This window comes from Acinonyx jubatus, chromosome C1, assembly GCF_027475565.1.
Source record: "Acinonyx jubatus isolate Ajub_Pintada_27869175 chromosome C1, VMU_Ajub_asm_v1.0, whole genome shotgun sequence".
Classification (NCBI taxonomy): domain Eukaryota; kingdom Metazoa; phylum Chordata; class Mammalia; order Carnivora; family Felidae; genus Acinonyx; species Acinonyx jubatus.
Genome location: NC_069381.1, coordinates 48,134,419 through 48,160,542, shown reverse-complemented (window position 1 = coordinate 48,160,542; position 26,124 = coordinate 48,134,419). Strand labels below are relative to the sequence as shown.

The 26,124-nt window shown below is 36.2% G+C and overlaps 1 protein-coding gene across 4 annotated transcripts in view; it reads right to left on the bottom strand.

The window, feature by feature from the left end:
- The window catches only part of HOOK1 (hook microtubule tethering protein 1), a 72,022-nt gene that overhangs the window by 39,360 nt on the left and 6,538 nt on the right, over positions 1–26,124 (bottom strand). For all 4 annotated transcript variants that reach the window (XR_008294917.1, XM_053214145.1, XM_053214146.1 and 1 more), the window contains exons 2-6: positions 23,563–23,648; positions 16,705–16,777; positions 12,990–13,040; positions 11,455–11,587; positions 1,290–1,357 (exon numbers count right to left, since the gene is read on the bottom strand). Coding sequence is in view for 3 of the 4 variants with exons in the window: in XM_053214145.1 (XP_053070120.1) it covers positions 1,290–1,357; positions 11,455–11,587; positions 12,990–13,040; positions 16,705–16,777; positions 23,563–23,648 (411 nt within the window). In the remaining variant the exon portion in view is untranslated. The remainder of the gene's footprint in view (positions 1–1,289; positions 1,358–11,454; positions 11,588–12,989; positions 13,041–16,704; positions 16,778–23,562; positions 23,649–26,124) is intronic.

Sequence of the window (26,124 nt, the reverse complement as noted above, 5' to 3'; positions counted from 1 at the left end):
AATTAACACTTTTAAAATACAGCCTTTAAATGAGTGATATAGCAAAATTCCTAATTTGAGAAGTCATTTTAAAAGTAGGAGTTACAATTATATGGAAAAAAAAATCTTATAAAAATAACCTTTTTGCATATGAAACACAGATATATGTACTGTGATGCTTTTTTTTTTCTTTTCGTTTTTATTTTAATATTTATTCAATTTGTGAGAGAGAGAGAGAGAGAGAGAGATAGTAGGGGAGATGCAGAGAGAGAGGGACACACAGAATCCAAAGCAGGCTCCAGGCTCTGAACTGTCAATACAGAGCCCAATGCAGGGCTCGAACCCACAAACCGTGAGATCACAACATTAGCCGAAGTTAGATGCTTAACTGACTGAGCCTCCCAGGCACCCCTGTACTATGATGCTTTAAATTCAAGTCAACAACGCAAACTCAGAGCACACACTGCTAACATCCTGTGAGATGCCTCCTTCCAAATCATGCCCCTGTCAAACTGCTTGTACTCACTAATTCCTCATTCTACCTCCCGTTGGACATCCTCTACACTGCACTTCAGTCTGATGTTAAGAATCAACATGTACCACGTGAATTCTGAACCGTTCTGGTTCAACCTACACATCTAGATTCGCTTGAACCCAGGCTACCTGACTCCCAAACCTATCACCATATTTGCTCACAGTTTCTCCATTCTGAAAATGAATGTAAGATATGTTTACACACATGCTTTAAAATTTCAAGAAAGACTACTCTAATTGGCAGAAAAAAAAGAAAAAATAAAGATTCCTATCTGGTCAGAGGTTATCCTGCTTAGGTGAAGTTATTTAAGGGAATCTGACAGGGGCACCTGGGTGGCTCAGTCATTAAGTGTCTGACTTCGGCTCAGGTCATGATCTCATGGTCTGTGAGTCGAAGCCCCACATCAGGCCCTGTGCTGACAGCTGGGGGCCTGGAGCCTGCTTTGGATTCTGTGTCTCTGTCTCTCTCTGCCCCTCCCCTGCTGTGCTCCGTCTCTCTCTTTCTCAAAAATAAATAAACGTTAAAAAAAAAAAGGGAACCTGACAATATTAACTTATCTTTTAAAATACAGAAGTACTAAAATTGGGCTTGAAGTCTTTTTAAGATATTTTGGAGAAAGAAAAGAAAGGAAGGCACACTAATTTAAGGTAAATAAACCTGCTGCAAAGGGCAAGTTTATACAAGTAGAAAAATATACATCCATAAGATTTACGTGATAATTTTGGTGTCATTAGGTTTAGGATTTTCATACATAGGTGAAATAATAAAAACTTACCTCTTGAATAGCAGTCATGACCACATGTTGGACAGACTCTTCCAATGTCATTATATTTTGAATATGTTCTGTGATTTAAAAAAAAAGACATATGATAAAAAGAATCTACTCTTTCCCATGTTACTTTAGCCATTCAATTAATAGTATAAAGGTCATTTACCACACATACTTCTTTATGCAAGTATATTTTTCCACAAGAAATAAGTCCACCAAAATTATATAAGCAGAATTAAAATGCCCAAATTTTAAATGTTTTATTTTTCCTAAAGAAGAAAACCTCTACTTTTCTTGTAAGAAGAAAAAGAAGAAATTATGATTAATCTTAAAACAATTATGACAATTTCTTCCCTCTTCTTAGATGTTCAGTATTATGGGATGAATTCATACATATTAAATGAATGTTAAATCTTCAGCCAAGAGAATTAAATCTTACCACCTATGTAGTTCATTTCAGGAAGGCTTTCAAAGAAGGGACTTCTACAGCCTCCTATAAACACATACTCAATATTCATCAAGTCTTATCTGAAGGAGATCCTTATGCCTTACCACAAACACACATGCAATAAGTTAAGTCTGTCCCAATATGAAATGAAGAACCATAAGAAAAGGTGTTTCATATATTTACATAATCAACTTTGATGGCATGTTCTCCAGCTAAAACAATTTCCATATAATTCCAAATTTCCAAAAAAACATTATTTTCAAATATTTTTATTGCTTAAATGATTGTCCTGGAACACTCCCGAAAGTTCTCTAAATCTTTCTTTTATTTGTGAAGTCAAGAACTGGACAAAGATTCTGACAGATTCTGATATGCACCTGACCACTAGGTGGGGAGTGGGAGGGGAAGGGGAAGAGTTAAGTAGAGAAAGCATAGGAAATGCAAGGATTTCCTTTAAGTGGATTTTCTGGGTAACGGAGAGTTTCAAGTCTGCTGAAACCTTCAAAAAAATTATCTCTTTTCCCACCAAGATAAATATGGTACTATTAACCAAACAAGTTCATTCTTTCAAGACTGAGACTACTGCAATACCTTGGAATCATTTCGAAACAATTCTCATTGGAAAGTATAAAGGTGTGGAAGCTGTTTTACATGCTGGGTGTATTTTAGGTTTCAATTAAATTACTGCACGTTTTTTTTTTTTTTCATTTATTTGCTCACTCCTAAAATCTGAGAGCACACATATCTCCAAAATTAAATCCAATTAGGTAACACTGATGTGTTTAACAAGACAGTGAAACTATTTCTTTATATTTACCACTTGCTAAACTTTTATTTACGTATGCTGAAATTGAATTTCCTTTCAAAATTCTGGGGACAAAAATTCTACTAATGCTTGGAACTAAATTATGAAAATAATATTAAAATTCATGGAAGGTAACAAAATCATAACACGGGAAAATTACACCTGAAAATGTCAATTATAACTTAGAATAGGAAGAACTGATTAATTCACAGGAAAAGCGATGAAATGAGATAAAAGAACAGATATTAAATAGTGCAGACAAAATACAGTGAAAGCCCAAAGTTACTTTTTTGAAAAAGACTATTAAAACTGACAAATGTGGAAAAGATGGCAGAGTAAGAGGATGCTAAACTTGTCCCAGAGACACACCAAGGCAACAGCTACATCTACGCAAAACTAACTCTGAAAATGACCTAAAGACTAGTGAAACAGACCTTCCTTAGCTAGTCTCAGAGAGAAGGCCACATATAAAGGGTAGGGGGGGCGGCAAAGACATGGTTGGGAACCAAATCCCCAGTGGGACCAACCACAAACAGGATAGGCAATACAAGGATGGAGAAGCGAGATCAGACCCCACACTGGGCAACCCTGTGTCTGATGAGTCCCTATAATATCTGACTTAACACTGGGAGCTTTAAAAATCAGCAACGCCAAGAGAGTTTCCTACTGAAGGCAATAGGAAACAGAGTCCCATCCTCCCCCACCCCCCTAAAGAGCCAGCACACTAAATAACTCAGCCCTAGACACAGCACAGAAGCAGCAGTTTGAAAAGCACCTGGGGTATACATGAAGGAAATTCAGTGACTAATCTCAGAGTATGTGCATGAAGGGCAGGATCTGCAGATTCCTCCCAGGGTAAAATGCTGGCTAGTGCCACTTTTCTTCCCTCCCCCACTAAGGAGATGCTTCTGGGAGCCAGTTCTAACACTCTCCTTCTAGCTCACTGATGCCACAAGTTCTGCCCCAGTGCTACCCTGCAGACATGCCCCACCCAACCTGCCTGCTTTGGCAGGCAACCCTGCAAATTAGCTCCAGCTCGGCCACACCTGACAGGTAGCACTGGCCAGGCCTGTCCCACTCCATAGTTCTCCAATGCTGAGGAGGTGAGTAAATAATCCCAAACATGAGCACAGCTGCAATTCCTGCAGCCAGGCCTCTTAGTTGGCTGCACAGGGAGTAAGCCCTGCTCTTCAGTGAGACTTACAGCTGTGGTATAGAGGCTAACTGTGGTATAGTGGCTAGGCTGACCACTAGCCCCACCCACCAACCGGCCCATGGCAGCCTCAGCCTGGCCTCTCAATAGCACTGGGAGCAAATCCTGCCCAGTGCATCCACAGCAGGTAAAGCAGGTGACTGCAGCTAGCTGGGCTGAAGGTTATGATGGCCCAGCCACAAGTGTAGGGCACAGGCAGCCCATGTAGGGGATACTCCTGGAGCACCTAGTTCTGATGACCAGGAGGGACTGTGCTGTAAGACACTTTTCCATACCAGGCCACTATCTTCAAGACCAGAAGAAGTAGCTGGCCTACCTAATATACACAGAAATAAACACAGAGAGTTAGACAAAATCAGGAGACAGAAGTATATACCCCAAATGAACGAACAAGACAAAATCATGGTTAAAGAGCTAAATGAAACAGAGGTAAGCAACATGCCTGATAAAGAATTCAAACTAACAATCAAAGACACTCCCTGGACTTGAGAAAAGAGTGCATGAACTCTGTGAAAACTTCATGAGATGGAAAATATAAAAAAAAGAACCAGTCAGGGCTGAAAAATTCAATAACTGAAATGAAAAATGCACTAGAGGGAATCAACAGCAGATCTGATGATGCAAAAGAACAAATCAGCGATCTGGAAGACAGAGTGATAGAAAGCACCCAAGCTGAACAGCAAAAAGAAAAAAGTAAGAAAAAAAAAAGAAGAACAGGTTAAGGGAACTCTACAACATTACCACACATAACATTCATATTATTAGGGGGTCCCACAAGGAGAAGATAGAAGGAAGGCAGAAAATTATTTGAAGAAATAACAGCTGGAAACTTGCCTAATTTGGGGAAACAAGTATCCAGGTCCAGACAGCACACAGAGTGTCCAACAGGATGAATACAAGGAGGATTACACCAAGATAAATATAATTAAAATGAAATAACGATAGAGAATTTTAAAAGCAGCAAGAGAAAATAAAAATGTTATATATAAGGACAATTCCATAAGGCTATCAGTTGAATTTTCAGCAGAAACTTTGTAGACCAGAAGGAAGTAGCATGATATATTCAAAGAGCTGAATGGAAAAAACCTTACAAACAAGAATACGCTACACAACAAAGTTATCACTGAGAAGTGAAGGAAAGATAAACGGTCTCTGAGACAAACAAAAGTTAAACACGTTCATCCATCATTAACTCAGCCTAACAAGAAATTTTAAAAGGAATTCTTTAAGTGGGAAACAAAAGATATAACCAGATGTAAGAATATTATGAAGGGAAAATGTTTCACAGGTAAAAGCAAATGTATTTTAAGGGCAGATTAATTACTTATAAAGCCAGTATGGAGATGAAACACAAAAGCAGTAAAATCATTTATATCTACAAAAATTAGCCAAAGGATACAAAAAAAATAAAAGGATGTAAACTATTACATTATATATGTAATGTGAAGAAGGAAGTAAATATTTAGTGCTTTCAAAATGTGTTCAAACTTAAGTGACTTAATATAAATATCAACATAATATAAATTGTCAAACACACAGGATATTATACATCAACTCAGTGGCAACCACAAATCAAAAACCTGTAATAGATACACAAAACATAGAGAGAAAGGAATCCAAGCATAACTCTAAAGAAAGACATCAAACCACAAGAGAGCAAGAGAAGAAGAAAGGAACAAAGAACTATAAAAAAAAAAAAATCAGAAAACTATTAACAAAAGGGTAATAAGTATACTCTTATCGATAATTATTTTAAATGTCAATGGACTAAATGCTCTAATCAAAAGACATAGAGTGACATAATGGATAAGAAAACAAGACCCAGGGCGCCTGGGTGGCTCAGTCGGTTAAGCATCCGACTTCAGCTTAGGTCATGATCTCACAGTCTGTGAGTTCGAGCCCCGCGTTGAGCTCTGTGCTGAGAGCTCAGAGCCTGGAGCCTGCTTCAGATTCTGTGACTCCTTTTCTCTCTGCCCCTCCGCTTCTCATGCTCTGTCTCTGTATCTCTCTCAAAAATAAATAAACATTTAAAAAAAATTAAAAAAGAAAAAAGAAAACAAGACCCATCTAGGGGCGCCTGGGTGGCTCAATTTGTTGGACATCCAACTTCAGCTTGGGTCATGATCTCACGGTTTGTGGGTTCAAGTCCCACATCGGGTTCTGTGCTGACAGCTTGGAGCCTGAAGCCTGCTTCAGATTCTGTGTCTCCCTCTCTCTCTGCCCCATTCACGCTCTTTCTGTCTCAAAAACAAATAAACATTAAAAAAAAAGAAAAAACTAATCTATATGCTAAATCTATATGAGCCTACAAGACACTCATTTCAGATCTACAGACACAAATAGACTGAAAGTGAAGAGATGGAAAACAATATTCCATGAAAATGGAATAAGGGGGGGAAAAAAAGCCAGGATAGCAATAGTTATATCAGATAAAATAGACTTTAAAACAAAGACTGCGGCAAAGGGACAAAGAAGGGCATTGCATAATAATAAAGGGATCATTCCAACAAGAGGATATAACAATTGTAAATATCTATGTACCCAACAAAGAGACACCTAAATGCATAAAGCAAATATTAACAGTCATAAAGGGAGAAACTGACAGAAATACAATAGTAGAGGACTTAGCATCTCACTTATATCATTGGATAGACCATTCAGACAGAAAATCAACCAGGTAACAGTGACTTTGAATGACACATTTAATCAGATGGACTGAACAGATATATACAAAACATCCCATCCCAAAACAGCATAATACACATTCTTTTCAAGTGTGCATGAAACATTCTTCAGGAAAGATCACATGTTGATACAAAACAGAGCTCAATAAATTCAAGAAGATGGAAATAATAATAAGCATCATTTCCAACTACAATGGTATGAAACTAGAAATCAAATTAAAAACAAAAACTGGAAAAAAACCCCACACATACAAGAAGGCTAAACAACATGCTACTAAACAACCAATGGGTTACAGAGAAATCAGAGGAAATACCTGGAGACAAATGGAAATGAAAACACAAGAATCCAAAATCTTTGGGATGCAGCAAAAGCTGTTTTAAGAGGGAAGTTTATAGCAAACCAGACTATCTCAAGAAACAAGAAAAATCCCAAACAACCTAATCTTACACCTAATGAAACCAGAAAAGGAAGAAGAAGGCTTAAAGTTAATAGAAGAAAGGAAATAATAACGATTAGAGTAAAATTAAGGAAAGAGACTAAAAAACAATAGAAATGAAATGAAACCAAGAACTGGTTATTTGAAAAGATGAAATTGATAAACCTTTAACCAGTCTCATCAAGAGTCAAAAAAAAAAAGTCAAATAAATAAAATAAAAAATGAAAGAGAAGAAATAGTAACTGATGCCACAGAAATACAAAGAATTACAACAGAATATTTTGAAAAATTGTATACCAACAAATTACACAACCTAGAAGAAATGGGTAAATTCCTAGAAACATATGATTTTCCAAAATGGAATCAGGAATAAAAAGAACATTTAAACAGACTTATTACTAGTAATGAAACTGAATCAGTAATTAAAAAACAAAAACAAAAAACCTCCCAATAAACAAATGTCCAGGACCAGCTGGCTTCACAGTAAATTCTACCAAACATTTAAAGAAGAGTCAATACCTATTCTTCTCAAACTATTCCAAAAAATACAAGAGGAAGGAAAACTTCCAAATTGATCCCATGAGGCCAACACTACCCTGATACCAAAAGCAGATCAAGACTCCACTAAAAAAGATAACTACAGGCCAATAACTCTGACAAGCACAGATGCCAAAATCCTCAACAAAATATTAGCAAAACACATTCAATAACACTTTAAGGATCATTCACCACAATTAAGTGAGATTTATTCCAGGAAGGCCAGGGTGGTTCAATATTCACAAATCAATGTGATACATCACATCAACAACAGGACTAATAAAAACCATGTGATCACATCAAAAGATGCATTAAAGCATATGACAAAGTACAATATCCATTTACGATAAAAACCCTCAACGAAGTAGTTTTGGAGGGAACATATCTCAACATAATAAAGGTCATATAAAAAAATCTCACAGGTAACATCATACTCAATGATGAAACACTGAGAACTTTTCCTCTAAGATCAGTATCAAGGTAAGGCTGGCCACTCTCACCACTTTTATTCAGCACAGTACTACTGGAAGTCCTAGCTGCGACAACCGCAGAAAAGTAAGGAAGTAAAAGGCACCCAAACTGGTAAGGAGGAAGTTAAATCATCACTATTTACAGATGACAAACTACTGTGTATAGAGAACACTAAAGACCCCACCAAAAATCTACTACAATTAATAAATGAGGTGAAGATGGAGGATACAAAATCAATATAAAGAAATATGGTGTGTTTCTACATACTAACAATGAAGTGGCAGAAACATACTAAGAAAACAATCCCATTTACAACTATGCCAAAATAAAATACCTAGGAATAAATTTAACCAATAGAGTGAAAGACCAGTACTCTGAAATCTGAAAGAAATTGAAGATGACACAAATGGAAAGATGTACCATGCTCAACGACTGAAAGAATTAATATTGTTAAATGTCCATACTACCCAAACATCTACAGGTTCATTGCAATCCCTATCGAAATGCCAAAAGCATTTTTCAAAGAACTAGAATAAATAATCTTAAAACCTGTATGGAACCACAAAAAAACTTGAATAGCCAAAGCAATCTTGAGAAAGAACAACAAAGCTGGAGGTATCACAATCCCAGGTTTGGAGATACACTACAAAGCTGTGGTAATTGGAATAGTCTGGTACTGGCACAAGAGACACATATATTAATGCAATAGGATACAGAGCCCAGAAATATACCCACACCTACCCGGTCAATTAATCAATGACAAAGAAGTCAAGAATATACAATGGAGGGGTGCCTGGGAGGCTCAGTTGGTTAAGCATCTGACTTCAGATCAGATCGTGATCCTGTGGTTTGTGGGTTTGAGCCCCGCATCGGGCTCTGTGCTGACAGCTCAGAGCCAGAAGCCTGCTTTGGATTCTGTGTCTTCCTCTCTGCCCCTCCTGCTCTCTCTCTCTCTCCCTTTCTCTCTCTCTCTCTCTCCCTCTCTCTTTTTCACTCTCAAAAATGAATAAAAATTAAGAAAAAAAAAGAATAAACAATAGAAAAAAATGGTGCTGGGAAACCTGTGAGACCTAAGCCGTAAAACTCCTAACAGAAAACACAGGCAGTAATCTCCTGAACATCAGCCTTAGCAACATATTTATGGATATGTCTCCTGAGGCAAGACAGTCCACTGAATAGAAGATAACTGTAAATTATCTATCTAATAAGGGGTTAATATACAAAATACATGATGAACTTCTACAGCTCAAGACCAAAAATACAAACAACCTGATTTAAGAATGAGAGGACCCCAACATTTTTCCAGAGAATAAATACAACTGACCAACAGGTACATGAAAAGATGCTCAACATCACTAACAATCAGGGAAATGCAAATCAAAACCACAATAAGATATCACCTCATACCAGTCAGAATGGCTATAATAAAAAACACAAGAAATAACAAGTGTTGGCGAGGATGTGGAGGAAAAGGAACCCTCATGTGCTGTTGGTAGGAATATATAATGGTGCAACTACTGTGGAAGACAGTACGGAGGTTCCTCAAAAACATAGATAACAGAACTACTATACAACCCAGTAATTCCACCACAAGGTGTTTAACCAAAGAAAATGTAAACACTAATTTGAAAAGATACATGCACCCCTATGTTGATTGCAGCATTATTTACAATAGCCAAGATATGGAAGCAACCCAAATATCTGTCAATAGATGAATGAATAAAGAAGAAGAAGTCTACATACACAGGACAGAATATTACTCAGCCACAGCCAAAGAATGAGAGCTGGCGTTCTCAACAAATGGATGGGCCTAAAAAGTATGATGGTAAGTGAAAGGAGTCAGTCAGATAAAGACAAATACCATATGATTTCACTTATATGGTTGTTAGAGAAGGGGTGAGCGGGAGAATGGGTGAAACAGATACAGGGAATTAAGAGGTGCAAACTTAAAGTTATAAAATAAATTAGTCACAGTAGTGTAAGTACAGCCTAGGGAATATAGTAAATAACACCGTAATAACATTGGAGACAGATGGTGACTACACTAACCATGGTGAGCACTGAGTAATGTACAGAAGTGTCAAATCAATATGCTGTACACCAGAAACTAATATAAAATTGAATGTCAATTACACTTCAATAAAAAAACTGACAAATGTGCTAAAATTAAGCAAACAGATGTTATAAATAACCAGTAGCTGAAAGAGAAACAAAGCATTAATCAAATAAAAAATAAAAAGGATCACAATAACAGAAAATTGCTAGATTTATAAGTTAATTGCTATTTGTCAATTTGTAATTAAAATGTATGAAAGGGTTAATAACTTTTGATGACCAAATTCTCCTTATTTGTGTGAAAAACCCCAATGCATAGATCTTTGACACTATCTCTGAAAAATAAAAGCCTGTGGAGAAATACTCACTTGCCCTAGAAAAAAAATAGCTAGTTGATGATAGAGATGAACTAATACCAAGATTTTCTGATACCCAGTCGCTGTCCTTTTTTATTGAGAAGCAATTAATTTCTGGGGCGCTTGGGTGGTTAAGTCGGTAGAGCATCCGACTTCAGTTCAGGTCATGATCTCATGGTTCATGAGTTTGAGATCCATATCAGGCTCTGTGCTGACAGTACAGAGCCCGCTGGGGATTCTCTCTCCCTCTTTCTCTGTCCCTTCCCCGCTCATGCTCTCTCCAGCTCTCTCAGAATAAATAAATAAACTTAAAAAAACAAAGCAATTAATTTCATATATTTTATCTTTCTCCTTCCTGAGTTTGTTCTTATTGAATTTAACCTGCCTCATATTATTACTTCACTAGATAATGTTGAACTTGTCTTCTAAAATCCTGGCTTACAGTTTTTTACAAACTTAAGCACCCAACATTCTCTCATAAAGGTGATGTACTGAGACCAAGTTTGGATGACTCCTGCAAAAAACATCAGCAACAAAAATCTCACCACCCAGACTGATGCAAGACTCTGAAGGAAGTAAATTTTGGTGTGTTCCATTCATTATTTCATTCACTACATGCAACCAAAAATGATCTTTTTGTATTCACTAGGATATGAGTCACTGTTTTTGGATATACCAATATAACAATTCCATTTGTGTCATCAGATTGCTTAAGTGGAGGATACGCTGGACAGGCATTCTTCTGAAAAGAGCAGAATATCATCTGAGGAAGCTTGGGTTATAACTTAGTATCTGCATATTTATTTATAAAAATCTGAATCAGCCTAAGATTCTATCTTCTATCAGAAAATGTAGCAGATGAACAAGTACAATTTTTACTAAATATCCACTAAGTCCTAGCACTGAATATTACAAATTAAATTAATTAAACTAAAATACATTTAATTTAGCCACTGAATATAAATCTCCGAATCCAGGTACAACTAAGATTTGTAACTTATTAATGGCAGAATAGGGATAGAATTAAGATCTCCTAGGTTACATTTCCAGGTGATTTGTGCAAGATGCAACGGTGAATTTTTAGGCTACTTTCTATAACAATGTAGGTTGTTCCTAGAAAGTAAATATTCCCAGATTGACTTTGAATTGATTGAAATTCACTTACCTTGCTTCTTTTCACAATTGACGGCGCACCCTAAAATAAGCTGGAGCAACCTCCCTAGCTCCACAGAATCTGAACATTCAGTTATTTGGTTCAAATCAGGGATGAGTTCTTCAGAAATCTGCTGCCCCAAAAACTGCGGTAGTGAGACAATAAATTAGATCACTCATTTATGTAGATTACAAAGAATTTATTACATGTAATTATCACAAGGAAAATAAATTATAAACAGGATCATGAGATAAATCAACAAACTGATATATCCATAATTATTTACTACAACCAGTAAGCAAAGTTCAACCAGCATCCCAAAATTTTGAGTGACGAACCAACAGCAACTAAAATGGTTTTACATCAATATCCTTTGATCCCACTGCCAGAGGGATTAAGAAACCCCTAGCCTGATCTATTATGACAAAAGTTACACCTTTCCAAAAATAGATTTACGTAAGCTAAAAGATATGCATAATATTTTGACGCATGATTGAATAACAGAAACCATAATATAAATCATCACACTTACAAAAGAACAGCAAATCTAACAAATCCAATGGATTAATCTTGCCTTATCTTTTTTTAGCATTTTAAAAAATTTTCTTGACATTAAAAGTTCCAAAATGAGTTTTAGGCATTAGTAAATTGAAATTTTTCAGTTTTTAAAATTATTTGGAAAAAATTACAAGTGTAAATATGTGACAACTTTAAAAAACAGAAACCAGGGCGCCTGGATGGCTCAGTCAGTTAAGCACCTAACTCTTAATTTCAGCTTAGGCAGTGATCTCATAGTTTTGTGAGTTCAAGCCCTACGTTGGGCTCTGAGCTGACAGTGCATAGCCGGCTTGAGATTCTTCCTCTCTCTCTGCCCCTCCCCTGCTCACACTCTCTCTTTCTCAAAAATAAAGAAAACATTAAAAAATTTAAAAGAGTAAAAATAGAAACCAAATATTTTAATGGCAAAACCAAACCAAAAGATTGCAAACATAAGCAATAAACTTTCTTATATCAAATAACTCTATTAGAAAACTTGTTATGGTATTGAATAAGAAAAAAACAAAAAACCTACTTGAATAATGTACTATCTAAAGTGACTTTAATACTACTTCCATTTTGCTTATTTTCTATTTCACTTGCACAAAAGCATAATTTCACAGTATACCTTTGCTGCTGCTTGCACTGAAAAGAAATGTCAAAATAATACTTACATAGGAAATACTTCAACTTAATTATAAAATCTATTTGTACAGACTTTGCATTTTTTAAAATCAAGTCACACAGAAATGAAAGTAATTCAGTTGTAGAAAATAACCAATTTCAGGAGTATCAATATAGAAGGAACATTATTTTACAAACCAATATATTAGTTTAAGCCTATTCATGTTCACAAAATTTGAGTGTTCTGAACATGGCAAAAAACAATATATTCTAATTATGAATTACATTTCAGTAAAATGTTATAAACTAAAATCCAAGTTTCTTTTAGTGTCAATATAATTATCATATATCATTTGGTATTTAAACAAATCAGATGTTTTTCATACCTCATTGTAATAACTCATAATTCCTTGAAGTACCTTCTTTAAATTACTAGCCTAATGGAAAAAAAAAATAAGATTCAATGAATTATTTCACATTAGTAATGAAAGAAAATTTATGCCAATGTGAAAGACATAAGAACTCTGGCCTCATAAAAATGACAACAAAAACATATATTAGAGTTTTATAGATACAAGCATATGATATTTTTTAAACATGAAAGCTTTAATCGGAGTTTGATTAAAAATGTCTTCATGCTTACATAGGTTAACCAGGGTGATTCTATTTAAAATGAGACGCAAGGAGGAAAAGTACAACTTTAAAGATTTAGCTTTGACTATGTTCACCTCCAGTCATGAATGAGTACCAAGGTTTCTACTTATTCTCTTGCCAAAAACAACAGAAAACAGGACAAAATACAAAGAAACGACTGTTTCCAAGCTTTAGCCATTGGGCAGGATGGAACTCTAATTTCTGAGAGAAGGAAAACAAAAAGATGAGTCCAACTCTAGTCCAAGATTTCTCTCTGGAGGGGATTTTCATTCCATGGAATGGAGTGGTAGAACCTGAACAAAGCCTGAGGTTCTCCTTGAGTTGAGGAGTTAGACTTCAGAAGTTCAGGAAGGTCAAGGTAGTTAGACTTTGTAGGCAGACAAATGAAGAGGTGAGCACTATGGAGGAAAAGAGCTCCGGAAATCTACACAGTGTTTTGTGTCTTTCAGCTGAATACTAATTTGCATGTGCACGAGAGAAACTCAGTGAGATTCAACAAAAAAAAATTTCACTTTTTTCCCCAGTCAAGAATAACTCCCAAGGCAAAAACAAGCCAGGGAACTTTAAGCTGAACAATTTCCAAAGATTACACAAGGCCAGAAATGGTTGAAATTCCCACCAGCCAGAGTGAAGAGACAATGCTGTATAGACAAGCATTCACTAAAGACTTTGAAAAGGTCATACCTTAGTAGTTTGTCTAAACTAGCCCTAGAAGAAAGATAACCCTAGATCTGCCTCCCACCCAAAACTTTAGAAGAATCAAATTGATTCATAAGTATCTTAATTGCTTGCAAGAACAAAGTCCGACTCTCTTCAAGGAAAAACAAAAAATCCAGCACTCAACAATGAAATTCTAGCATCCAAACACTGCTTAGTATCCAATAAAAAACTACTACATATGTGAAGAAGCAGGAAAATATGGATCATTAAAAAAACATGGATCATGAGGAGAAATCTCAGTCAATAGAAACAAGCCCAGAAATGAGCGATGAAAGAATTAGAATAATGTTAAAACTGCTAGCTTAGAAATAATGTCCAAGGATTTAAATGGAAATAGGAATGTAAGAAAAATAATGGAAGATTTTCTTTAAAAACAAAAACAAAAACAAAAACAAAAACAAAAACAAAACAAAACAAAAACCAGGAGCGCCTGGGTGGCTCAGTTGGTTAAGCGTCTGACTTCAGCTCAGGTCATGATCTCGCAGTTTGTGGGTTCGAGCCCCACATGGGCTCTATGCTGACAGCTGGAGCCTGGAGTCTGCTTTGGATTCTTTGTCTCCCTCTCTCTCTTCCCCTCCCCTGCTCACACTCTGTCTGTCTTTCTGTCTGTCTCTCTCTCAAAAATAAATAAACACTAAAAAAATTTTAATACAGGGGCGCCTGGGTGGCTCAGTCGGTTAAGTGTCCGACTTCGGCTCAGGTCACGATCTCACGGTCCGTGAGTTTGAGCCCTGTGTTGGGCTATGGGCTGATGGCCCAGAGCCTGGAGACTGCTTCCGATTCTGTGTCTCCCTCTCTCTCTGCCGCTCCCCCATTCATGCTCCGTCTCTCTCTGTCTCAAAAATAAATAAACTTAAAAAAAAAAAAAGCTGCTGAGGATTCAACTCAGTTTTTTAAATAAATAAATAAATAAATAAATAAATAAATAAATAAATAAATAAATTTTAATACAAACTTAAAAAAATAGATATTCTATGGATAAAAAAAGGAAGACTCAACTATTAGATGTGTACATGAGAGACCTAACATAAAGATACAGATTAAAAGAATAAAACAAGATACACTAAAGCAAGAAATAATCATAAAACTAGAGTGGCTACATTAATGTCAGACAAATTAGACTTCAGAGCAAGGAATACATAATGATAAGTAGATTCATTCACCAAGAAGACATTTAAAAAATAATGTATATAAACCTAACAAGAGATTCAAATTACATGATAAAAGTTAACAGAACTAAAAGGAGAAATTGACAAACCCACAATCATTGTTAGAGATTTAAGGACTCCTCTTCCATAACTGACAGGATGGTCAAAGAAAAATCAATAAAAATATAAAAGACGCAACAGAACTATCAGTAAGTTTGATATAATCTGCCTGCAGAATACATGTTCAAGGGCACATGGAACATTCACCAAAACAGACCATATGTTAGGTCATAAAATAAGTCTCAATAAATGTAAAAGAATTTCTCAATACAGAGTTACGTTATCAAACAAAAATGGAAATTAGAAATCAATAAATATAAAAAAGGTGCCTAAAAAAATCTTCAAATATTTATAATTTGAGATATCTACTTCTAATCTACCTGTAGGTCAAAAGAAATCACATGGGGAATTAATGAGTATTTTAAACTGAATGAAAATACTAACACAGAATGTCAAAATGTGTGAGATGTGTAAGGCAATGCTTAAATTAGGGGAAAAAAAGGTGCCTAAAACTTATGATTTAATTTTCTACTTTAAGGCATAAAGAAAGAAGAGAAGGTGTAGGTAAAGGAAAGGAAATAATACAGAGAGGAAATCTATAAAAAAACAAAAGCTAGTTCTTAAAAAAAAAACAAAAAACAAAAAACTTGAAAAACATCAAACCAAATTTCTCAAGAAAAAAAAGACAAAACACATAAACTGCCAACATCGGGAAAGAAAGAGGATACATCACTAAAGATCACAGAGTTACCAGCATATTATATTAGCAAATATTATATTAGCAAAATAACACAGTTAAGAACTGTATGCCAACAAATTGGACAACCTAAGTGAAACACACAAATGCCCTATAATACACAACAAAACTGACTTATGAAGAAACAAAATCAGTTTGGTAGTTTCTTATAAGATCAAATATATACTTACATAACCAGATACAATCACATTGAGGAATTTATCTAAGAGAAATTAGACATATGTCTACGCAAGGACTCATACTAAATATTCATTGTAACTGTATCCATAGTAGCTAAAAACTGAAACAATTCCAACATCCATTAACAGGTGAATGGGTAAGCAAATTGTAGACTATCAATGTAATGAAATACTACTCAGGAAAATAATAATAATAATAAATAACTCCTAATACAGGTAGCATGGGTAAGTCTCAAAAACATCACACTGAGTGAAAGATGCTAGACACAAAGAGTAACAAAAAGTAAATAACGTCCGTTACCATTTATACAGAATTCTAGAAATCTACAGTGACAGAAAGCAGATCCACGGGGCCAAGCGAGGAGTGGGGATTAAGTGGGAAAGGACGTAAGTGCATGTTCTGGGTTAATGGAAATGTTCCACATCTAATTATGACTGTAGTTACCTAAGAACATGCATGTGTCAAACTGCACACAATAAAATGCACCCTTAAATTAATTTTTAAAAAAAGATTTAGCTGAGCTTAGTGCTAATTTTAAAATCACTGTTTGGGTTAAGTGCGTCTACTGCTCATTCTGTATACCTTTATTCTCCAGCTGTCACCCGTATCTTCTTTAATTCGGCTTAACCAAGATGCATCGAACCAAGCTACATCTCTGAAATGAAAACACAAATGCAAAACATTTAAATGTTTTTGTTGCATGGAAAGTACTAAATTAAATCAATAAAGTTATTTTATATCTAAAAGCCTGTCCTTAATACGAATAGCAAACATTATTTAACTGAACCCCCTGAATTTTTAGTGATTCTTAAGGATTTCTTTTGGAATTTCTCATAATAAATTACTTAATTCATTAGCATCTTCAATTTAATAAACATTTACTGAATATGTCATACAAGACACTCTGGTAGCAGGAAGATGTATAAGTCCCAATCCTAAAGTGGGGGGGAGGTAGAAATTAAAACTAACATTTTAATATGTCTATTCTGTATCAAGCACTGGGCTTGATGTTTTTCCATATTGCAACTTTCAATATTGTAGTCACTGGAAAAGGATTATGATTATCCTCAATCTTACTCTTCAAAGAAATGAAGATGAGAGAAGCTATGTAATTAGCCCCAAATCACACTAGTATATAGAAAAGGCCAAAATTATTTGATTGTAACTGAGGAGAATGAGTGTAATGAGAAGTCTACAAGGACAGTTTAGTTTTAAACTCATGAAGTCATATTAACATGGGAGGCCAGGACAATGAATTGCTATATTGATTTTTTTTATGTATTTAATAAGGTTTTAAAGAATAACATTTGACTATATAGTGAACTCCACTAATAGATCATACATATTCTAAACAAAAATTTGGATGCTTGCTCTGAGTAAGGAACTGAGCAAGATTAATATAAAGATGAATAATTTACTACCATGACTCTCAGGGAAATAGCTATTAAAGCAGGAAAGTAAAGAGCACAAAAACTCTACTCAAAGGAGAATGTGAGACATTCTTTAAGAGTTAAACACTACAGGGGCGCCTGGGTGGCTCAGTCAGTTAAGCGTCTGACTTCAGCTCAGGCCATGATCTCACGGTTCAAGGGTTCGAGCCCTGCATCCGGCTCTGTGCTGACAACTCAGAGCCTGGAGCCTGCTTCGGATTCTGTGTCTCCCTCTCTCTCTGCTCCTCCCCTGCTTGCACTCTGTCTCTCTTTCTCTCTCTCAAAAATAAATAAACATTAAAAATTTTTTTTTGAAAAGAGTTAAACACTATAAAATCACAGAATAGTGCTAGAAGAGGTTTTCAAGGTCTTGTCTAGATTTTCACTTTACACATAAGCCAACAAAAGTGAGGGAAGAAATTAAAGGGATCCTCTTCCAAACTTGAATTTAAAAATGAAAAGCTAAAACTAGAACACAGTGCTTAGCTTTCCACAAATCATTCTGCCTCAGATGTTCTAATACAGAAGATATTGCTTTGACTGGGTAACCAAAAATGACTTCATTTCTAATTCATCTATGTGGAATATGTAACCATTTTCTTTTGAGCAAATTAATGTTAATTATATTCAACTTTTCCCAGATACTAAGGCTACAATTACCAAAATGACTTGGCTCAATATATGAATGGTGTATTTCTAACCAAGCACTTGCCTGAAAATTCTGATTTACTAATAAGTCAAAACTGTCATCAAAGTAAATTCATTTCTTTCGACATCAGATTAAGTAAAAGAGGTAAGCCAGTTGTGATGATTAATTTTACGTATCAACTTGGCTAGGTCAGGATACCCAGTTTTTGTTCAAACATGCTTGGATGTGGCTATGAAAACACTTTTTTAGATAAGATTAACATTTAAATCTTTAGGGGCACCTAGGTGGCTCAGTCGGCTGAGTGTCTGACATCGGCTCAGGTCATGATCTCACAGCTCGTGAGTTTGAGCCCTGTATCAGGCTCTGTGCTGACAGCTCAGAGCCTGGAGCCTGCTTCAGATTCTGTGTCTCCCTCTCTCTCTGCCCCTCCCCTGCTCACGCTCTCTCTCTCTCTCAAATAAACATTAAAAAAATTTTTTTTAATAAAAAAAGATCAGTAGACTTTAAATAAAACACATTAACCTCCATAATGTGGATGGGTCTCATCCAGTCAATTGAAGCCTTTAAGAAAAAGACTAACCCCCCTCAAGAAAAAGTAAATTCTGCCAAGAGATTACCTGTGGACTCTGGCTGCAACACCCACTCTTTCCTGGATCTTTGGCCTGCAGGCCTGACCTGTGGATTCTGGACTTGCCAGCCTCCACAATCATGTGAACCAATCCTAAAGACAAATTTCTCTGTCCCGTGTGCATGTGCGTGTATGTGTGTGTGTGTCCATCCTATTGTATATATCCATGTCTTATTAATTCTATTTCTCTGGAGAACCCTACTACACAAGTCTTCTAAAAGATATCATATATGCTTCTAGAATTATGTTCCAATTACCTCTAGAAAATGGATCTAGACATTACCTCTTCTAGCTTTCCTCCTTTTATCTTGTGTTCCTCCTTGTCTTTCTTTCTACTCCAAATCAACTTCAGCCCTACGTCTTAGTCTGCTCAAGCTTCTATAACAAACGATCACAGACTGGGTGGCTTACATAACAGAAATTTACTTCGCACAGCTCTGGAAGCTGGAAACCCAAGATCAAAATGGTGTAGCAAAGTAGGTTTCGTTCTCAGCTCTCTTCTTTCGGCCTGTAGGTGGCTGCCATCTGTCCGTGTGCTCACATGACCTCTTCTTGGTGTGCTCACAGAGAGTGAGCTCTCTGATGTCTCTTTTACAAAGATTCCAATCCTATCAGATCAGGGCCCCACTCTTATGACCTTATTTAACCTTAATTGCTTCTCAGAGGCCTCGTCTCCAGTACAGCTACAACACTGGGGGTCAGGGCTTCAACACAGAAATCTGGAATGGATGCCAACATTCAGCCTATAACACTCTGAGAAATACTTCGTAACTTCTGCCTTCTCCCTTTTCTCATAAACAAGTCATTCTTCTGAAACATTTGTAATGGCAGCCAACCTTCCCCTTGATACCCAACCTCGTAACTCTGGACATATCCTTCCTTACACTTCTGCACTGCCACATCTACACGTCTTAACTAGACTCCTGGCCTGAACAATTAGCTCCTTTTCTCATCCTTCCCAGAACTTCAGTGAAACTCGAGGGGACATAAGACTGAGGAAGCAAAATATGGCCCAATTGTTGTCTAACAAAAGTAAGTAGGAATGAGTATAAAATTATTTAACTCCACTCATAGTGTTTGTCTTCAACAATTTTACCAACTAAATACAGGCAATAATTAACAGCTGCCGGTTACTATACACAACATAGTTGTTTTGCTCCAAGAGACACCCTGACATAGTTTTTCTTGGACAATCAAAAGGCCTACTGTGGTTAACACATGAAATTGTGATCTGTACTTTGGGCATGCACATCTGGCCTTTTATGTATTAAGACCCCAAAGTAATAATCTATCAGGAGAAGGTCAAGATACTAGATTTCACGGATTACAGCTGACGGAGAGCACAGGTATTAGAGTCAGGCCAAAGCTATGCCAATCCTGGCTTTGCTATTAACTCGTTATTTGATTTTACCAAAGTTGTTTCACCTCTCTAAACCTCTGTTTCATGTATAGACTGAGGAATATCTACCTCACAGAACAGTAAAAATTAAATGATATAACATATGCGTAGGGTATATAACAATGGCTTATAACTTAGTAAATACTCAGATGTTGGCTATCATGATTCATCATTTCAAATACTCCAATATCTGACTGAATGAATGAAGAGATAACTGCATGGTACTTGAGGCCTCTGGGTTTCTACATTCTTGTTCTCGCTCTTTTCCCTCTGGCAAAAATGTCTAGTCAAGACAGGCAAAAGAAATAAGCAGAGAAGTTATCTGTTGTTTAAAGTGGCCAAATTAAGCCTTTCTTTTGGGGGAAGTCACATGCTATAGTATTTATAGTTGTTGTGGGTTGAACTGTATCTTCCAAAATAACATGTTCATATTCTAACCCCCAATATCTGTCAATGCGACCTTATTTGGAAACAGGGTCATTGCAGATGCAATCAAATTAAGATGAGATCAAACTAAATTACTAATACGACTGGAAGAGGAGAGGACACAAAGACACGGGCACGGAGGGAAGACAACCAAGCAGAGAAGAGACAGAGATGGAGCCATGCTGCCACAGACTTGGGAATGGGGGGGGGGGGAGGGGGGACGGGGGACGGCAGTACCAAAGCTGGAAGGAATGATCCTCCCCTACAGGCAACAGAGAGAGCATGACCCAGCCAATACCTTGATGTAGGACTTCTAGCCTCCAGAATTAAGAGAAAACAAATTTTTGTTGTTTTAAACCACCCACTCTGTGGTACTCTGTTATGGCAATCCTGGGACACTAATGCAGCTGTAATTATAGATTCTCCCCATGTGTTCTTTAAATATCTACATATATTTTTAAAAGTATTCAGGCCAAAGATAATAATTAAGGACTTGTAAAACCCTAGCAATAATTCCATGACTCTCCAAGTCTAAGTCATATAGTTTGGGCATTAATTTTTAAGATTTATTATTTACCATACTTGCCTCAGGTAAATAATAATTACTCATTCAATTTTGCTACTTCCTTAGAAAGCAGAATTTCCCTTCTCATCTTCAGTTACAACTTTGATGTGATCTGATGTGAGTCACAATAGTAATCAATGCAATTCATAACAGAGTGTAACATATACAAAGTGCTTTTGAGTGTTCAAAGAAATATGGTAAAATGTGCCCTTCTAGCCGCAATATGATATACTGATTCAACTAGAGAAAAATGTATGCTTCTAAGTTTCACTATCCAGATCCAGACTTCTGGAAAGCTATAAAACTAGAAGGGGATTCAAAAGAAAAATAAAGTTTAAATAATTCTTGGATGATAAGGAGACTAAGACAGCTAAGTACATGCCAAAACAGGCAAAGCAAAAAAAGAGGTTTCAATCCAATTTTAGGTCACTGTCATATGTTTTATGAAGAAAGAGAGCTTTCTGATTGTTTGGCTATTTTATTATTCTTGCAGAAAAGCCATTAGAAGACAACAAATGAGAGAAGGAAAGAAAAAAAGGAAAATCAGAGAGCCAGAGGTTCGGCAGTAACAGCAGAATCCAACAGATTATGGAAAATGAGTTAGTGATAAAGGGTAGAGTTTAACTAAATTTGAACTGACCCTACTCTAAACATCAGGTACAGGGGCACCTGGGTGACTCAGTTGGTTGAGCATCCGACTTCAGCCCAGGTCATGATCCTATGCTTCGTGGGTTCGAGCCCCGTGTCGGGGTCTGTGCTGACAGCTCAGAGCCTGGAGCCTCCTTTGGATTCTGTGTCTCCCTCTCTCTCTGCCCCTCCCCCACTCTGTCTCTCTGTCTCCCCAAAATAAATAAACACTAAAAAAAATTTTTTTAAATAAAAAAAAAATAATAAACATCAGGTACAGTGGGAGAGTACAGGGAGACAAAGAGCCAATGCATCATATCACAGTAAAAACAGGTCTCTTCTATTGTATTGTAGTATAAAAGCTACCAGAGCCACCACAATACATATAAATAACAGCTTTGGATGGCACTGTTGAAGTCAATGAATGCGTACCAGTCTTACATCCATACCAACTGCAATGTAGCTCCATCTACACCAATACCCACAACATACTGCAATAACAAAAGGCAAGGGGCACATTCTAACAATAAAAAATGACGACTTTCCCACATCATCAATAAAGGGTCATATCCAGAATGCTTGGTTCTGACCAATTAAATCACTTTGAAACTAATCAGGGCATAAATAAATAAAATGTTTAAGAAACATGTTTGAGAAAAGAAGGGAGAAAGACTTTTATATTTTAGAATGACTGCCAAAAAAAAAAAAAGTTAACATGTTAAGTTTGTCTCTTAATGTATTAATCTTGAGTTAACCACAAAATCTGTCTATTCACATTAGATTATGTTGAAAATTCCAAGTAACTACAATTTTGACACTTTGAGTTGTTTTTCTGAGGGTGATAAGGAATTTCTACAAACCCATCTACAGGGTTTTCAATGTCAGTCACAACAAACGTTGACAAAATGATGGCAACCACTGAAAAAAACATCTCTGACTATAAAACAAATAGCAGAGATAGGATTCTGGTCTCATGGAAGATACATTATCATAAAAGTAAGCTAATACAAAATCAGTAGGGCTATCAATTAATAAATTAGCCCTGTTTGTTCCTACTAAGGGTAGAGCTCATATTGCAGATGTTATAACCATAATCATTGCACAATGTTTGGCAAAAATTATGAAATAATGGACTTAGGAACTTTTGATACTATATAATTATATCTAATGGGCCTAATCCAAACAGAATCGTTTTATTAAGATTCTCCAATATTTGTGATTCCAAAATTCATTTATACCTCATTTTATTATTGGTAGAGTCATAGAATTCCTACTTTTAACTCAAATATAGATTTTAAAATTTAATATTTTTTTTCCAAATCCAGTATTATATACTTCAATTCTCTCTAAAATAATAATCTCCATGCATTGATACCTTCCAATGATAGTAAAGTAACTCAAAAAATCATAAGCAATTATACCATTCATTAAAACGGCGTCTTTTCCAGTTACTGTAGTTTCTGAATGTGACCAGAACAAGTTTAAAATGAAAATCTCTTAGCTAGATAATAATCGTGTTTGCTCATTTAATTAAGATTACCTCTGTGAACAAGCAAGGAAGAATCAGGTGGTGAACTTTCCTGTGCCCTAGATGTAATAATGCCTGTCACGACTTAATAGGAAAAAGTTTCAGCAACTTTTAGAATGCACGGCTAAGTTTTCTTCCTTGGTATTGGGTTTACAATTCCTTCAAAAAGAGTCTGGACTACTACTTACATTTGGTGAAGAACTTGTGCCATGGCAACTCCGTTAGTCAGCTGTTTGACATCTTGACAAGGTGCGGCAGTATTGAATGTCTGCAGCTAAAATGACACAGAGCAAATGACTTTACTGTTCCTTTATCCTTACAGGATGGTGCTACCAACTCCCCTCCCCCAACATATGAACACGACAGAGAAAAATAACTATAAATTGTCCTGTTTTGTTTAAATTCAGACTGGGCCGAACAAATGCAACTATACTAACAAGTTTTCGTGGCTGTGTAATAGTCTTACAAACACTTAACAATTCAAATAATCACACCTAAAACAGTCAAATATATTGATGCAATGTAGGAAGTACTTCAGAATTTCTGAGAGCCAGATACACAGACCTTAAGATCAACTATACTGTGTTCATTGTTAGGAGAATAACATCAGAAAGGACTTTAAGGTAACGTATTATTTCAACTTAAAATTTCACTCACATCATTTGGTAGGACAACAAAGTCTAGAAATGTCAAGTCTAAAACTACTTAATTAACCAGTGAGGCCTGAAATAAGGCAGGACCTCAGCCTGCCATCCAACAATTAGTCTCAGGGCATGAATGGTCCAGGGCCCATCCACCACATCAAGTTGTTTCTATTTAGTTTGGTTTTACATATTATTCTTGTCGAATCTCTATTTGTTAAACATTCATGTACATGGTAAAAAGAGAAGTGAAACTGTGGCGTCTTTTTCTAAAAAGCAAATACAAGACAAGAATTTTTGAAAAGCAAATTACAGCAGAGCTACAATGGGTCATACATTTCCTAGAAGTCTAATCTCAACCCATAATGATCTTAAATTAAATACACTATGATTCTCTTTTCCTACATATATTTATCTCCTTTACTATTCAATTATAATTCCTTAATTTGCCACTTAACTATCTTAATCTGACAAAAGTCTCTCCCCTCCATGATTCACCTTTAGTGGTTCTGTTTGAGATTCTACAAATAAGTCTCCATTATGGTAATACACATGGAAGAATGACACAGACAAATAATGCTAGCTACAGTTACTTTCAAAGTACACAAAGATACTTTACTGAGACCCTACTCTATGTGGGCACCGTGGGGTTACAAAAGAAAATCACCTGTTTTCTGCTCTCAAGCAGTTGCAATCAAGAGTTAAGGACAGGAGAAAAAGACATAAATTATTTCTAGAAAATGCCATTCCCAGTCTCATGACTATAGTATGCACAAATCATTCAGAAATAGACAGGAGTTAACTAATTAGGGTTCGTATTTAGGAAATACTTCTCAGAGATGATTCCTGAACAGAAGGTCTTGAGTAAAGAAAGAACCAAGGGAAGGAAGCTTTAGGAAATAGGAACATGATAAGAGCACAAATACCTGAAAAGAAATGGTATTTTTAGGCAACATACAGTTCAGTATTACTGGATTTTCAGGGCAAAGAGGAACGGGGAAGAGGTGACAACAAAGGGGGGGCAGGTAAGAAAACAGATGTGGGTCAGAACTCTGGAGGTCCATGACAAGAAGCATGGACTTACCCTTGATGGTATCATCCTTATAATGGGAAACAGCAGAATAGTTTGTATCTACCTCACAAGATGGTTGAGAGAATTAGCAAACAGAGCCAACTTAGATCAGCGCCTGGTACGAGCTCAGCAGCTGTTAGCACTTAGTTATGATTCGGGGTTCCTCAAAGCTTGGGGTCTAAGAACAATACAAATCAGAATCTCTAGACACATTAAATCAGAAAACGCCTAAGTGATTCTTTTTTGTTTGGTTGGTTTTAAGTAGGCTCCGTGCCCAGTGTGGAGCTCAATGTGGGGCTTGAACTCATGACCTGAGCTGAGATCAAGAGTCAGACACTTAACCTTCAGAGCCACTCACATGCCCCTGCCCCAGCAATTCTTATGCACATCAATTTTTTAGAACCAATGCTCTGGATGATGATGAATCACTGAAGAACAGTAAGAAAGAGAGTGATAACTTTAGCATATTTAGGATAGCAACAATACTGACAGAGAAAGGAAGAGAGTAACTTTTACACCTGAGTCTGTTAGAAGGCTCCTGTAATAGTCTTGTTGATAAAACAGGTGGCTTACAGATAGGGTAACGCTGACCAAGAGGACAGAATAAATTCATGGAATTTAAAATATGAAATAACCAGGATTTTGCAATTAAGTGGATGTACAGGAAAGAGAAACCCCAGGCTTAGGGCATCTTTAAAAAGAAGATAATCATATACTTTCAGGTAAACTGTGGCTCCCACTTTTCAACCCTTCCTACTTACATTTTATATCATTAGCTTTTTACAAAATGGATAGGATTAGTTATTTTAAAAGAATGATTTAAGAAGCACAGAATATTAAGCAAAATAGTAAAGAAATATGTAAAAGTAGTACATATACTAAGTATTGCCTCATTGACCACCAAGTCCAGATTAAGATCAATTTTTCCTTCTCTTAGACATGGATTTAAATTGGGGTGTCTCGGGGAGCCTTGGTGGCTCAGTTGGTTAAACATCCAACTTCGGCCTAGGTCATGATCTCACGGTTCATGGGTTCAA